General features: G+C 37.0%; 1 protein-coding gene across 2 annotated transcripts in view; it reads right to left on the bottom strand.

Moving 5' to 3' along the window:
• LOC120427012 (adipokinetic hormone/corazonin-related peptide receptor variant I) overlaps nt 1-13,783 on the bottom strand; it is a 48,282-nt gene that overhangs the window by 21,296 nt on the left and 13,203 nt on the right. For both annotated transcript variants that reach the window (XM_039591832.2, XM_039591833.2), the window contains exon 2: nt 5,391-5,581. In XM_039591832.2, coding sequence (XP_039447766.1) covers nt 5,391-5,581 — 191 coding nt within the window. The remainder of the gene's footprint in view (nt 1-5,390; nt 5,582-13,783) is intronic.

Below are 13,783 nucleotides of genomic sequence, written 5' to 3' on the forward strand. Positions count from 1 at the left end.
CTTCTTGGGACGCGCAGTCCTGTTTTTTCGTCTCTTTTGTGTCGCTCTTTGTGTGCATGGGGTGATTGGGCATAATAATTGAATAATGCCATCAAAAGTGCGGTGCTTCTTGGGACGCGCAGTCCTGTTTTTTCGTCTCTTTTGTGTCGCTCTTTGTGTGCATGAGGTGATTGGGCATAATAATTGAATAATGCCATCAAAAGTGCGGTGCTTCGGTGGACGCGCAGTCCTGTTTTTTCGTGATAATTTTCGTCTCTTTTGTGTTGCTATTTGTGTGCATGGGGTGATTGGTTTTATGTGAGTAGGTTTTTTTATGTTATGTTATTTTTTTTTTTTTTTTTTTTTTTTTTTTTTTTCTCTCCATTTCCTCAGTTTGATTTGCGATGCCTTTCCGTCGGGTCGTGTTTTTTTTTCGCGATCGTCGTCGGTGTGTTTTTCGTTTTTTTTTCGCGTGCGTGTAAAGGTGCGACTGGCTCTGGTTGTCATCGATGACAATTGAGTCAGTCTGATTTGCGATGCCTTTCGGTCGGGTCGTAGGGTTTTTTCGCATTCGTCGTCGGTGTGCAATAACAACAAAACCTTATCATACCATTTCAGCCCGATAAACATCGTAACTCGTCGTTTGCTTCGTTAATCAGTACCCCACTAAACATGAATCATGTAAAACTCGTAAAAACATCTCAATTAAAAAGTCAGACTGTTAAATTCTTCATCATTTAATTACAAATAATTTTGGTTCTATCTTTCCACAGCCGGCTGTCTAAGATAAATCCATTTCAATTAAAAGTTAACAGCCGATAAACGGGAAATGACTCATCCGCAGCATCCGATTGCTTGCCTTGAGATTAAAACATAATACCTTTCAACAAACACTATGATTTTGGGTCGCATCATCATCTTCTATGATGAATCCTGACCAAACACCCTATCCTACTAACAAATTTTCAGGTTCCTGGCGCTTGTGGGGTGTAAGCACAGAGTAAATCAGCTGCCCTAGTAGCAACCTGCGCTAACTAACATTCCCGTCCCTTAAAATCGAGATCTACAAACTGACATGGCGGGCGCCGTTGGTGGCCAATGACTGTTACCTATTCGCAACTGATCTAGCTTTAGCAATCATGGTGTTTTATCTTTTCAGCGCATTCATACATGCTGTTGATAAGGGAATCACCACTAGATCGTCGAAGCATATAATCAGTAGTGCTGAAAGGATATTACGGTTCTGTTCAGCAACGGAGGGGCAACCATGGGTGATCTCTCATGCTCATGCTCATGCTCAATTCTAATTTTTTCATATATTTTCATGGAGGCGCACGACTATTCATAAAGCTTCGTTTTAGGTGAAGAAGCAAGAAGTATCACGCGCCTCCTTTTAAATATATAAAAAAATAAAAATTCAAATAAATCCAAAATTCAGAGGTAAAATAGGTCAGGTCTAGGTCACGGATATTTGAAAAGGACCCCTTAAGTGTTCTTACCACGAAGATTTTTTTAGATACATTGATTTGTAATAATAAACTTCTTCAGTCTTGGCGTGATGTCCATGTACGTCATAAAAATATTAATGGAGCTTTAAAAAATAATTTCGTTTAAAATTGTTATTTTAAAATACAAGGTGACTATGATAGTCACTGTGCTTCTTATAAATGTCAACTTAAACGTGAGCAAATTGAATTTATATGTTAAATCAATCATTAAGGTCAGCTTTCTTTTGATGATCATTAAAAAAATAACAATTTAATTTTTTAGCTTTTAATCAATTTAATGAAAATTTGAGGTTAAATAAATAATTCCAAATTTACTTACCAAACTGTTCTTCTAAAAATGCCTTCAAAACTGGCGTTTTTTATTTCTGTTTCAATAACGTCTAAAACTTGTAAAACTAGAAACTTATTCCCGTTTTTTCCACTTAAAGAGTTTTTAAATAATCCTATTTATCAATGTTTTTGAAATAGTAGAAAACTAACTTTTGAAATATTTAAAAATATGTGGAGTCGGAGCCAACCATTTTTTGAAAACTGGAGTCGGAGTCGGAGTCGGGGTCGGCTACACAGAAAAAAAAAATGAATTTTGGAATGTTGAAAATTTGGAAGGTTGAATATTACCTCTTTATTTGTGTAATATTACATAAAAAATGTGTAAAATGTGAACCTGATGAATATTCATTAAAAACTGATGAAAATTCATAATTTTCTGGGGTAAAATTTATCATTTATTTTGCCACAAAATCTGTCACCATTTCCTGATGAATATTACCATCATTTTTTTTCTGTGTAGTGGTCCGGAGTTGGAGTCGGAGTCGGAGTCGGTTGGATCTGAAAACTGGAGCCGGAGTCGGAGTCGGCTAATCCCAGAAAGCTGGAGTTGGAGTCGGAGTCGGAGTCGCTTGAAATATGACCCGACTCCACAGCCCTGGTATACAACACTTAAGTGATCGTAAGTTTTCATAGGGTTATCAGATCTTCAATGTTTTAGGCTTAGGTCTTCAAACAAGTGAATAAATAACACCTAAGTGCTCATAACTTTTGATAGGGTTGTCAGATTTTAAATCTTTCGAACTCATTGGAAAGGTCTATTGAATACCTTTCTAAAAATGTATAATATGGTGGGTTTTCTTACAAAACTACCCTTTTTACAATCTTCCGGGCTTTTGCTAAAATCGTTTTTCAGAAAAACTTTTGAAGTACTTTTGGGTCATTCCATCTGAAGCGGAACAGCATTTGAAAATTACCCTCTCCGATCCTGCTCAAATTTGGCAGGGCTGTTGATACTATCAAAACATGCAAGAATCCCGAATTTCATCCAAATCGGACCACCCCCTCCATTTTTGTACCCTCCCAAAAAATCGACTTTTTGCCGATTTTTGAGCAAAACCCCTATCTTCAAACGGCGATAACTCAGGAACCACAAATCATAGAGGGTCGGTCTTAGACTCAATTTTGAAGGAAATTGGACGTAGAGTCCATTTCCGTGATCGAAATTTAGATTTATTTATTTTTTTCTACCTGTATTGCGCAATTGAAAACTTTAAACGGCCGTATCTCAAAACACCCCAACTTATTTTTTTTATTTGACCTCACCATCGTGTTCCCCGGCCAATTTTACACAAGAATCACTTATCGACAGAAATGAATATGTTTCGTTCCAAAGATATCGAATTTTAAAGTTTTGTGTTTTCGAGATTACCTTCATCAGCTTCATTCGCCGCATCTGCTAGAAGCACACAGGCGGGCTGATCAATAACTGCTACCTGGTCATTTATTGAAATAATATTTCATCATAAATAATCTTTATCAAATTGGGCAAAAAATAACTGTATAACACTGTAGGAAACTGGAGTTTAATCGCGAATGTTTATTTGCTCTACCACAGGACAGAGCAATAACGACACACAGTAAAGGGCAGAAATGGATTCCGACGGAGCGAGCAGGAAAATGCAATTAATCTTGTTAGTAACACTGAACAATAAGTGCACGATACATTATTGAGTAAAATATGAATCAAAATTAATAAAATTTGTTGATACGTTGTACTCTTGTGAAGGACGATCACAAGGAGTAGGAAAAGGATTTCTGGAAAGTATAAAACTTAAAAATGTAAGAAAATCACAAAGTTTGATCTGCTGCAAAGCGGCTAATTCCCCAAATTTTGTTGCGATGATTTCGACACCGTCCGAACAACAGTGTTTTTTTCATCTATCATTCTTGGATTCTTGGAACACAATACGGCTGCTGTCCTCACGTGTAAGGATTTTTTTTAAATTGAATGTACCTTGACCAAAATCATCTTTTAATCAAATGAAGCTGGCTCATAATATAAAAATTGATTTAATATGATCAATCTTTTAAACCATAAATCATATTTTCCAAATTATGGTAAAATGTCAATAATAAACTATTATAATAAAAATAATAATAATAAAGCAGGTTTTGGGGTTTTTGCTGAATGGCACTATTTTGCTACCGCTTATGATAAAGGCCCTAGTCATGGCCTCGGAGGTACTCTAAAACGGTTAGCAACATGTAAAAAACGGTGCATTCAAAATAACCCAATAAATATTCCTTTCACAAAAATAGATTGATCAAGGTAGTGGAACAGCATCTAATTCCAGCGTTCCTCTAATGTTGCCATATCAGCACTTTGGCATTCAATTACAGCTGATTAAAAGCGTTTTCGACTGAAATCGAGAGATAAATAGCTCAATAAGAAGTGAACAAGCAAGTTTCTATCAAAAATTTTGTTGTTTGAATAGTGAAAATGAGCAAATTGGACGAAACTAGGAGCGTGGACTTAATCTGCCAAACATACGAGAATTTCCCCTATTAGCCATTTGAATAAATATTTGCGTAAAATTCTAAAAATATAAATTAAATCAATCATCTCCCGAAACACCAGGTAGAAGTTATTGATCAGCCCGCCTGTGATGCGGCGAATGAAGCTGATGTAGGTAATCTCGAAAACACTAAACTTTAAAATTCGATATCTCTGGAACGAAACATATTCATTTCTGTCGATAAGTGATTCTTATGTAAAATTGGCCGGGGAACACGATGGTGAGGTCAAATCAAAAAAATAAGTTGGGGTGTTTTGAGATACGGCCGTTTAAAGTTTTCAATTGCGCAATACAGGTAGACAAAATAAATTAATCAACATTTTGATCACGGAAATGGACTCTACGTCCAATTTCCTTCAAAATTGAGTCTAAGACCGACCCTCTAAGATTTGTGGTTCCTGAGCTATCGCCGTTTGAAACTAGGAGGTTTGGTCAAAAATCGCCAAAAAGTCGATTTTTTGGGGAGGTACAAAAATGGAGGGGGTGGTCCGATTTGGATGAAATTCGAGATTCTTGCATGTTTTGATAGTATCAACAGCTCTGCCAAATTTGAGCAGGATCGGAGAGGGTAATTTTCAAATTTGCACTTTTTCGTGCACAGTTGAGATGGAATGACCCTTTTCTAAACTTCATAATATTAACTAGGGTCTTACGGGACCCCAAGACGTATCGAATGAGACCAAAACGGTCCAAATCGGTTCAGCCATTCCGGAAATAATCGAGTGCATTTTTTTGGGTGCACGGACCCACATCCAAACACACACACACACACAGACATTTGTTCAGAATTTGTTTCTGAGTCGATAGGTATACGTGCAGGTTGGTCTGCGGGGTCGAATCAGGAAGTACATTTTTCGAGTAATTTTATAGCCTTTCCTCAGTAAGGTGAGGAAGGCAAAACAGAGCCAAACGCACTCGTCCTCAGTCACAATCGCTATACATAAACTCAAACAAATATTTGCAACGGCCTAAACATAATTAAGTCATGAAAAATCCAAATCAAACCCCCACAACGCACTCAAACCAAAGGAAGAAGAAGAAGCAAAGAAAAACTCACCTCCAGCGGAATCATGATGAATGCCACCATCAGATCCGCCACGGCCAGGTGACAAATCATCAAACTGACGCGGGACCGCCGGTGTCGTCTGGATCGGAACAGCGTAATCACCACGGACAGATTGCCGCCGGCCGCGATGATGAACAGCACGCAGTACACGATTATCACCGCCACGGTCGAGTCCGTGTAGCCTGAATAAGGGAACAAAAATGGACAAGAAAGAAAAAAAAAAGTTTTGATTGCAATGCTTGAGGCGTCGAGGAAACATCCAAAAATGACAAATTTAACATGATTATTTATTCGACACCGTATTGTCAATGAAAAAACAATATTTTTTCTGATGATGAAGATGGCAACTTCCTACTAAAGCTCTATGTCAATTTTTGTGTACAACGGTAAAAACACGAATTAAAACCATTTCTAATCACATTTTTTTTAATTTAATGCAAAAAAAGTTAATTTTTAACAATTAAAAATCTATTCTAAATTCTTTGCGGTCGTTCAAAGGATCATTGCACTCAGAAAAATAAGCTCTATCGTTGTGAACAATAATATCACACATTTAAGCTTAATTTTAGGACCCAATCAAATCATTTTCAAATCCTACGCTTAGATCCCTACGCAAAAATCCTTACGTCATGTATGGAAAATTGAGCGTGGTTTGTTTTAGTTGCAGAGGATAACATTCTACATTCGATATAACCCAGTATCCAAACAAGTTCACCTATCCTAACATTGTATAAAATGTATGCTGTTGGCATGCTATTCAACTCACATCCCACAAGCTTTAATATCAATTAATTTAGGGTCTGTCAGTGTTTAGTCCGAGGCCACATTTTTTTGGTTTGATGTTTTCCAATAAAATATAATCAACTAAATGTTTTGATATTAATTTTATTCGTATCTATTTATGAATCTATCCAAACGGTTTTCAACACAAAAAAATGATTTAAGGACATTTAATATGCACTCCTGCGTCAGAGTCGCTTCAAAATCATATAGATTTTACAATTTCCGAAATTGTAAAAAAAAAACAAAAAAATAGTCAATATTTTATTTTTAGTACCTCTTGGCATAAAATCTATGTAATGTTTTTGTGCAGTCTCTGTTAATATAGTAAAAGTTTTTTTTGTCTGGAAAAGGCACAAAATGTATTATTCAGAAATTCATAAAGAGAGTACATTTTCCGCATAATCAACCCTTATTGTCTCCAACCAAAAGTTGATTTTTGCACACCAGCCACTGAGCTTCATTAAGTATTTATGAAGATAAAAACCTCTTTCACAAATCATAACCGCGTCAAATTTAACCGCCGACTTTGCGGTGAAATCCTTACAAAAAAAACTTGAAAAGCCGCCGAATCACTTGAGGGATGGAAAATTTCCAAACTGTAATATACTTTTCCGGCCCATTTTCAAGTCTGCCAGTTTATGTTTGGCTTTTGCTATCTACGCCAAAGTTCTGCCTAAGCCAGGGCAGTGATTTATGTCTGTACAGGCTTGACCAAAAACGATAAAAAAGGCAAACAGTCGACCAGCGAAAAGTCCGCGCTGAATCCTCAATCAAAGCAACCGCTGCACCGCAAAATTCATTTTTTCCCCGCTTTTGCGGAAAGTTTCATTTCAGTTTACACGCCTGCTATGAAAATGAACTTTACGGCCACTCCAGTGCAGAGGTTGTCGTAAAGTCCCCCCCGGTGCCGTGTGACGGTTGGTTGATGTCGTAACAGGCTATAATAAGAGACCCCAGCAATCGGTCGGGGTTCACGAACTACCAGCAGGCCGGAAACTGACAATTTATTGCTTCCCAAGTTGCAATCAGTCGCGAGGGGTTTAATGTGTATTTTATTGGTATTTATTATTAAGTAGAGGATATTGATGCCAGTTACGATTTGGATATTGCAAGTCGAGGATAGTGGAGCTAGGAGCCATCTACTCTTCACTGGAGCCATTTGGAGAATTTTGTACAAAATTCGGTGCTGAGCATTTCTCTCAGATATCGGTCATTAGATTTTTTTTTGTATTTTTTAATCAGGTTGAAACTTTTTTGGTGCCTTCGGTATGGCCAAAGAAGACATTTTGCATCATTAGTTTGTCAATATAATTTTCCATATAAATTTGGCAGCTTTTTTTTATCGATTTGGTGTCTTCGGCAAAGTTGTAGGAATGGATAAGGACTACACTGAAAAAAAATTATACATCATAAAAAAAATTAGGTGAATTTATATTAAACTTTTTGCACCGCCGTGAAACTACTCACTTTTCCTGTCATTCTTGAACGACGAAATAGCCTACTTTTCTGTACCAAAAATAACAGAATCGAAAAGCAACACTTTTCAAAATAAATGCTAAAAAGTTCTACTTTTCAGCACTCAAATGGGTGCTGAAAAGTTGAACTTTTAGCACTTGTTTCGAAAAGTAACACTTTTCAACATTTTTTTGATTTAAACGATTTATTGACAAAATACATGAAAATTTCACTCAGTGTGTGTTTTTCGGAATTACAAAAAATGTTGTATGGAACTCGTTGCAAAACTTGATTTTTTCAGGTGAACCTCGTTGGATGGATGTACGACTCGTGCTGAAAAATCCTCTTTTTGCAACTTGTTGCATAAACTTCTATTTCATCACTAAAACTTGATTTGCAAAAAAACACTATTTTTATTTTTTGATATGTTTAAGGGGACATCAAATGCTTCAGAAATTTCAAAAAAAATTGACCGAGTTATGAATTTGTGAATCAATACTGATTTTTTCAAAGGATCAAATCAAATTTGCAATCAAAAAGTACTTGAGTGAAATTTTGATAAAGTGCACTGCTATTTTTAGGTAACTTTTTTGAAAATAGTCGCAGTTTTTTATTTTTTTAAATAAGTATGTGCACTTATTTTTTGCCCATTTTGAAAAAAATATTTTTGAAAAGCTGAGAAAATTCTCTAAATTAATCTTTTTTTTATTTTGTTAATACGCCCTACACACTAAAAAATTTGGAATTTTACATTTAAGGGGTTACATACATGTAGAAAATCACAAAATTTCATATTGCAGAAAATTTATTAAATCAACTTAAAAGATGATTTTCAAACACTCCTGAAAGTTTCATGAAGGTTTTTCATGATTTAACTGAGTTAGAGACGATTTAAGCTCAGAGTTTTGCCATGCGCAAAGCAAACTGTCTAACTTTCTGCGCGTTTTTCTCTGAACACCAAGTTGATTTACGGGTGCCACGATATCTCGAGATGGGACGAACCAAATTGGCTGAAATTTTGGGTGAAGACTCCCAAGACATATTCCGTGTGCATGACCAAGCCCGATTTTGAAATTATGAATATTCAAAAAATACAAAAAATGCAAAACTGGCAATTTTTTATATGAAAAACAGAACAATATTTTTATCTTTTTTTTAAATAAACTTTTTGAAAATCGGCCTTCGTCATGCACACGAGACCGGTTTAACGAGTCTTCACCAACATTTTGAGCCGATTTGGTCGAAGCAATGTTGAGATATCGTGCCACCCGTTTTTTGAAACTGCTAACTTCAAATAGCTAATAGCTTCAAATTTATTTTGTTAATAGATGAAAAGTAATATTTTAATGCCCTGAAAACAGATTTAAAAAACCCGATTTAATCCCACCAGGGGTGAGATAGAGCCTTTCTTACTAAAGAATATAACTTCTCTCAATTCACAACATCGACTTGATACAAAAAATCTTATGATGAAAGCAAGGTATTATTAATGATGTGTTTTCTAAAAGAAATTGAAAACGCAATTTTCACCTATCGAATATTTTTAATCGTTCAAATTCTTAGCTTCCAATGTGCAAGTGACAACACACACCGCGGTTTTGGTTTTCTAGTTTTGGTACGAGCCCAAAAACCGAACAAAGCAGGCGCAAAGCAAAACCGAGTTAACCGCACAGTGGGAAGCTTGCCATTCAGCGTCTACGAAAGTGAGAGAGTCAGAGATAGATATTTTTACAACCGCACCACTACATACTCAATCGCAATACCTTAGGTAGATAGCCATTGGCGTCGCGAGCATTGAAAACTTTGAAAACGATATAAAGCTTAGAAGCTTCGAAAGCTCTTATTGGAATCCAATGAACTCTGTTAAATAAAACGACACAACAAATGAAGCCTACTTAAAGGCGATTTTAGGAACACACGGGAAACAAATTGATAGTACCCGGATGAATGTCCTATGTCAAAAAAGTTTTTGCATAAACATTGGACAGTTATGCAAAAACGGACAGAGCAAAAGAAACCGAAAAGCTACGATATCTTACATGTTAAAGAAAACATCGGTAGACAAGCTACTACGAACGAGTATAAGTCGAGCCGAAACATATGCGCCAGCATTCTCGCGCCAGTATTCGAAGCTCAACTTGACAACTTGTCGACTTGGCGACGAAGCGTCGAAAATCGATGCAGTGTGATTTTTTGGCGATTTTTCCGATTAAAATTCATGCTGAATCGACATATTTACGAAGATGGAAATGACGTCCTGGCTTAAAGTAAAACCTATACCTTTCTTTAGTAAGAAAGGCAAAAAGTAAATCGTTCTAAAAATTGATCGGGATTGCCGATCGATGTCGAATTTGTTTCAGATGCTCACTCATGGTCTGTACTATGAATGTAGCAAGAAATTTCGAATAAAATCAGAAATGAAAAATGTTGGCGAAGGTCACCAGGTGGGCTTTTACCTTTTTTTAGGGATTTTGTTTCTTATGGTAGGTCAATCAAACGGCTCTAACTCCAGAACCATATTATGAATCTGGATGAAAATTTGGGAGGTTGTAGAGCTCGAAAAATGCAATATTTGAGATAAATAAAAGGTATGAAAATGAAAAATTTTGACCATATTTTCATTTGAAAACTGTGTATTTTCTGGAAAAGTCTGGCCGCATCCGAAAACAGATGGATAATTCGAAATTTGCGCGGCAACTCGCCCAGGTTCAGCACACTAGCTTTCATCTGCATTTAGGAGAATCGAAATCGGATTTATGGGAGCTGAGAACGGCGCGACACAAAATTTTGCAAAATTTTACCACATACGAACATCACTCGACCTCCACGGAATTTATTTTCTCAAAATTCGAGGGTTCGAGATAGACGAGTTCTGTCAAGGTGAATCGATAGAGCGTCGAAAATCGATGCAGTGTGATTTTTTGACGATTTTTCCGATTAAAATTCATGCTGAATCGACATATTTACGAAGATGGAAATGACGTCCTGGCTTAAAGTAAAACCTATACCTTTCTTTAGTAAGAAAGGCAAAAAGTTTAAGTGTGTGCCCAAACCCACCTCTGACATTTTTGCTGATTTACATGTATGTAACCCCTTAACGCAATCGTTCATCTAACGTTAAATCTGAGCGTGTAATTGTAATATTGATGTAAATCTCGGTTTATTTTGACAGAAATATATCGAATTCCCATTAATTTAGCTTTACATCTTGCAAAACATAAAAATACGTCACAAAAAACCTAACATTACGCCTAATTTGATGCACATAACTGGAGCATTAAATTTGATGTAACGTTACATCAAAGTTGATGTAATCGTACATCTAGTCAAACTCAGTTTTGAGTTCTTGGCTCTACCGTGTTTTACAGTTCCATGAATCATTGCAGCAACCGCCATATTTAACAACGCGTAGAAAAATGTTTATGAGAAGATATTTTTTTTTCTTGTGACCAAAGTAAACTGATAAACAAAGTAAGCTTGGTGGAATTTATCTGTGTCTTGTGAAATTCACACTATTTTTTCCAAAGGTAGCAGTCACCTGATTGCCGGTGTATCGAAATCAGAACAACACGGAAAAAAGAGTTCCCAAAATTGTGAACAAGCGTTCATGAAAATGGGAACCTCTGGGAAATGTTCAAATTCCATGGTACGATTTTGAAAAACGTACCATGAAATTTGAACACTTTGTTCGTGGTTCCCATTTTCATAAACGATTTTGGGAACGCTTTTTTCTCCGTGCAAAGACTGATCCGTAACAACGAGGAAACAGCAACGTTTCACTTGAGGAATCGTGAAAAGTGTCGTTGGAGCAGATTCTTGTTGGGAAGAGGAAAGGAAGCCCAAACTGTGAAGTGAAAATTCGGTTGAAAACAATAAACATAAAATGCACTGTGAATGGCAAGTGAATAGTGAAGGCTTCAGAAAAATGTGACTGGCATGTATAATGATTCGATGATTTTAGAGTTGTGCAAATAAAATAATGAGTTTTTGTAAACAAGACGCATTCTTTGTGTACAATGAGAAAACGTAGAATGCAATAAGATTTCCCAAACGCAATGAGCGCATGTTCCCAAAATCAATCGTGTAATATTACACGACCAATTCAAAATCAAGCGTGTAATATTACACGACCGAGGCGTGTAATTATACGTTTTATTTGACGCTCCAGTTGTGTGCATCAAATTAGACGTAAATTTACACGTTTTTTTTTCTTAGTGTGTATAGTTGCTGAGATTTTGCCATGCAAAGGTTTAAAAACAGGAAAATTGATGTTTTCTAAGTCTCACCCAAACAACCCACCAACATTTAGATTGTGAGTCCAGTGCGCGGTCCGATTGATCCACACAGGCAACCCGCTACAATTTTGGAGCAATCAGTGCAGACCCGGCTTTCCGCAAATCATTTGAATTTCCTTACACACTTTTAGGACAATTTAGCAAATTTGTTTTGACAGCAATTTTATTAGTTTTTCAATTGTGATCCCGGGCTAAACCCCCAAAACAAAATTGTAATGCTTTGCGGAAAGCCAGGCCTGCTCAGATTTGAGACCTGATTGCACAGATCTAATAAATAACAAAAATGACTGCGCAGGCTAAACTCGAGGGAAAGCATGAACTTTGGGGTCCCCAGAAACACGTTCACTTCGATTTCTAGACAGGGCCGAATGGTTTTTCTCCAAAGTTCGTCATTTGGGCGGTTTATATAATACACTCAAACCCCGATGGTTTGACACCAACTGTTATCAAACGAACGGGGTCACTTTTTAGTTTGACGCCCCTTTTACACAGAGTTCACACACACTACCAAACGTTTGTTTTGATAGTGTGCGTGAGCGCCGTGTAAAAAGTGACAGTTCGTCACATTTTAGTTTGACTTTGACCAACCAACGGGGTAAAAACTAAAAAAGTGTCAAACGAAAAAGTGACCAACCACCGTACCGTCCTTCCGTCACGAGATATCAAAAATGAAGCGCGGGTTCGTGATCAGGGACAAAAATTACCCCTTAGAACAAAGTTTAACGCAAATCGAAGAGCGGTCGAGGAAATTGCTGTGTGAGTTGACGGAGAATTCCCAGTTCGAAGTTTGAAAAATCTAGCCTTACATTTAAAATGGTCGTGTGAAAACAAAAAATGCTGTTTTACAGGACTCGGGACCAAAGAGCCTATGACTGAACATATTTTGATCAGATTCCACGGGTATTCTGAGCAAATGTATATATGCGTCCGTGAGGGTGTATGTGGGTTCGGTGCTCCGAAAATGGTCCCTCGATTATCTTTGGTTGAAAGAGGAACAGAAAAGAATGCATTTTGCAATTCCCTTCAAGGACCTATAGTATATTGAAAAGTCATGCTGATGTCCTAAGAGGAAAAGCAAATAGATCAGCCACTCAAGCTTGAACGCTGTCCCGAGAAATTTCCACAGAATTTTCAATATATTCAAGACGGTTTCATTCATGCACATTCCACGATGTAACACTCTGTAGGCTGTCATCGCAATATAAAGGATCGTGAGCAATGGCCTTGTGGGCACACTACTTGGTACGAGATAAATTGAAAATACGCGGAAAAGAGTCTTTTGGGTTGATGTGTTCTCAATAAAGTGCAGAGAATGTCACGTTGTTCGTAGAAATCATCCGTGGCCCGTAAAATGTCAGCTTGTGTTTATTCACGAGAGATTGAAACTGTTAAATTAATGGAACTATTTGCTTGAGAAAAGAAAGCATAAAAAGAAAAGAGAAACAACTTAGTTCAAGCAAACAAAAGTCAATCAGTAGAAGCGAGCTTTTCTATTATTGGCCAAAGCGTTATTTTTGTACACGACGGCCAGCAATCTGTTGCCAAGTGTGATACTGACAGGATGCTAAATTTATATCAATTTTTCGCGTTGGGCGTTTTCAACTGAGGGAGGAAAAGTTATCAAAAGCACTTCGATTGAAAACCAGGTGTGACACCAGAGCCCGTATAAATAAACTCGATTGAAATCTGCTGCTCGTTATGCCGCTCGAAGAAGAAAAGTTGGATTTTGCGTGGAAAAACGCCATAAAACGTGCCAAGTTGAACGACACACGGTGAAGCACCGGAACACAAGGAGAAATCAAGATTTTATCTCGCGCAGGCATGGGGAAACCTGTAACTTGTTCAACAACC

This window comes from Culex pipiens, chromosome 3 (genome assembly GCF_016801865.2).
Source record: "Culex pipiens pallens isolate TS chromosome 3, TS_CPP_V2, whole genome shotgun sequence".
Taxonomy (NCBI): Eukaryota; Metazoa; Arthropoda; class Insecta; order Diptera; family Culicidae; genus Culex; species Culex pipiens.